Raw genomic sequence first — 3,078 nt, 5'->3', positions numbered from 1 at the left:
TTTCTAATGCAACTCCACAAACACCATGCTCTAACCAACCTAATGATAATGTTGACTTGAAAGATCTTCCAAAGGACCCGGTGGATAGGCCATTTATTACAAGTTACAAACCAAATATAAGAGATGATGTAAGAAGAGCATATTTGCTTCAAGGACCGTGTCAAGTAAGGGCACATAAGTTTCCTAAAAAAAAGTAGGTGATACATTTAGAAGATTCGTTCCTTCATGGTTTGATGACTTTGATTGGTTGGAATATAGTGTGAAAAAGAATAGTGCATATTGTTTATATTGTTATTTGTGTGGGGACCTCATGGGACAAAAAGGAGGGAGAGATGCATTTGTTTCCCAAGGTTTTGATACTTGGAATAAAAAAATGCATTTCGGACTCATGTGGGTGGTGTTGATAGTTTTCACAACAAAGCAAGAGAAAAGTGTGAGTTTTTAATGAGGGAAAAACAAGCTATTAATGTAGTCTTGAGGAGGCAAACCGAAGCAGAGGACCATAAATATAAAGCTCGATTACGTGTTTCTATTATTGTTGTTAGACTTTTATTGAAAACCGGTTTACCGTTTCGTGGTCATGACGAGTCGGTTAACTCGGAAAATAGAGAGCTTTACATTGAAGTGTTAAAAGCCATTCGAGAGACTAGTGAAGATATTTTCAACAATACTTTAGAAAATGCTCCTAAAAACAATCAACTAATTTCCCCTAAAATTCAAAAAGAACTTGTGGAATGTTTTGCACAAGAAGTACTTTTGAGTATTCGTGAAGAGATTTGTCAAGATGTTTTTGCTTTACTAGTTGATGAATCTAGTGATGTTTCAAAAAAGGAACAAATGACTATTGTTTTGCGTTATGTCGATAGTCTTGGCTTTGTGAAAGAAAGATTCATAGGACTAGTGCACGTGAAGGATACATCTTTTTTGACACTCAAAAACGCCATAAATGAAGTACTTACAAGTAATAAGTTGAATTTTACAGGTAATTTATTCTTTACTTTTTTGTTATTTCAATTTAATTTAATATATATATATATATATATATATATATATATATATATATATATATATTAATTGTTTTAAATTTTAATAGATAAGAGGACAAGGTTACGATGGGGCTAGCAATATGCGAGGGGAATTCAATGGTTTGAAAGTTTTGATATTACAAGAGAATGACACGGCTTTTTATGTACATTGCTTTGCACACCAACTTCAAGTAGTAGTTGTGGCTGTAGCAAAGAAGCATGATGGTGTTAGAGACTTTTTTGAGCAAATTTCGTTAGTGGTTAATGTTGTTTGTGCCTCGTGTAAAAGAAAAGACTTACTACGAGAGCAAGCAAGAGAAAGGGTGCAAAAAGGCTTGTGTAGTGGTGAACTTGAAACCGGAAGACGGTTAAATCAATAGACTACACTTGTTCGAGCGGGAGAAACAAGATGGGGTACACATTTCAACACACTCACAAGTTTGATGAAGTTGTTTGCGGATGTTCTTGTATTTTTAGATTTTGTGAAAGAGGAGGGAGGGTCATTGGCAAACCGTCAACAAGCATCTGGAATCTTAGCATATTTTAAATCATATGAGTTCGTGTTTTACTTACATATGATGTATGGCATTTTACACCTCACGGGTACATTGTCAAAGAAACTTCAAAGAAAAGATCTAGACATTTTAGAAGCGGCTTTGATGGTTAGAGGGACAATGGAGGCATTGCAATCTTTTAGAAACATAGGGTTTGCTAGCATTTTGCCAAAAGTATCATCTTTTTGTCAAACACACGAAATTGATACTTTGGATATGGAAGAGTTGTATATTGGTGCGAGAAACCGTAGGACTACAAAGACTAATAGGTTTCATTTTGAGGTTGAAATCTTCAACATGGTGGTAGATATGCAACTTACAGAATATCGAGATCGATTTAGTGAAACAAGCACCCAATTACTAGAATACATGGGTGCTTTGAGCCCTTGTGATTCATTTGCACAATTTGACAAATCAAAGTTATTGAAGTTGGGTAAGTTATACAAGTATGACTTTGATGATTCGGATATGATAGACCTTGAAGGACAACTTGAGATATTTTATCACTCTTGCATCAAAGATGAGCGCTTCACTAGTTTGAAAGGAATTCCCGACCTTTCTCGTTTGATGGTTAGTACGGGGAAGCATCGGTCTTATACTTTGGTTTATAAGCTTTTAAAGTTGGCTTTGATATTACCCGTAGCGACCGCAAGTGTAGAAAGATGTTTTTCAAAGATGAAGCTCTTGAAGACCAACTTGCGTAACAAAATTGGCGATTAATTTTTGAACGACGCATTGCTTTGTAATGTCGAGACCGAAGCACTTGCGAAAGTTGAGAATGAAAAAGTAATGGAGCGGTTTCAAAAGATGTCTGGACGAAGAGGACAAATTTAAATTCTAATAGATCGTTGTTATATTACGTTTAACCAGAAAAAAAAATTTGTATTAGATGGTTTATATTATGTTTGACCGGAATTTTTTTTTAATGTTTTATATTATGTTTGATGGGAAAAAATTTTTTGTGTAGCCCCTACTACTAATTCCTGCGTCCGCCCCTGTCGAGAGTCTGATCCGACACAGAATTGGAACCACTCGTCCCAATGAAGCACTCAACCCATGACCCATGACCCGCTATCCACGCGTACATAACTTCTCCAATTCCTTCCAATTGTGATAACCACGCCTTAACTCAGCCTATAACGATTCCCGACCAATATGGAGACCCCAGTCTCGCCCCCTGGTCCGACCACCAAGTTCCCGAAAACTCAAATAATAAGGCTACCCAAGCTTAAAAACTCTTCTGCGTCATGCTCTGACTAGCGAATAAGACAGCTCCCCATAGGCCTACGTTACTCTCTCACTGACTCATGAATACTATTGCTCCCTGCAGTATCACAACACTCTCTCATTGACCGGTGAATACTACGGCTCCCCGCAGTATCACAACACTTTCTCGCTGACTGGTGAATACTACGGCTCCCCGCAGTATCACAACACTTTCTCGCTGACTGGTGGATACTACGGCTCCCCGCAGTATCAGAACACTCTCTTGCTAACTC

General features: G+C 37.4%; 1 protein-coding gene across 1 annotated transcript; it reads left to right on the top strand.

Moving 5' to 3' along the window:
- Positions 1-444: 444 nt before the first annotated feature.
- On the top strand, positions 445-2,299 carry LOC145121300 (uncharacterized). Its single transcript, XM_079057071.1, has 3 exons — positions 445-982; positions 1,315-1,392; positions 1,503-2,299. The coding sequence occupies exons 1-3, from the start codon at positions 445-447 to the stop codon at positions 2,297-2,299; spliced, it is 1,413 nt and encodes a 470-aa protein (XP_078913197.1).
- Positions 2,300-3,078: the final 779 nt, after the last annotated feature.

Source organism: Lactuca virosa, chromosome 6 (genome assembly GCF_052849685.1).
Source record: "Lactuca virosa cultivar CGN04683 chromosome 6, Lactuca_virosa_CGN04683_v6, whole genome shotgun sequence".
Lineage (NCBI taxonomy): Eukaryota > Viridiplantae > Streptophyta > Magnoliopsida > Asterales > Asteraceae > Lactuca > Lactuca virosa.
This window is presented reverse-complemented; position numbering and strand designations above follow the sequence as displayed.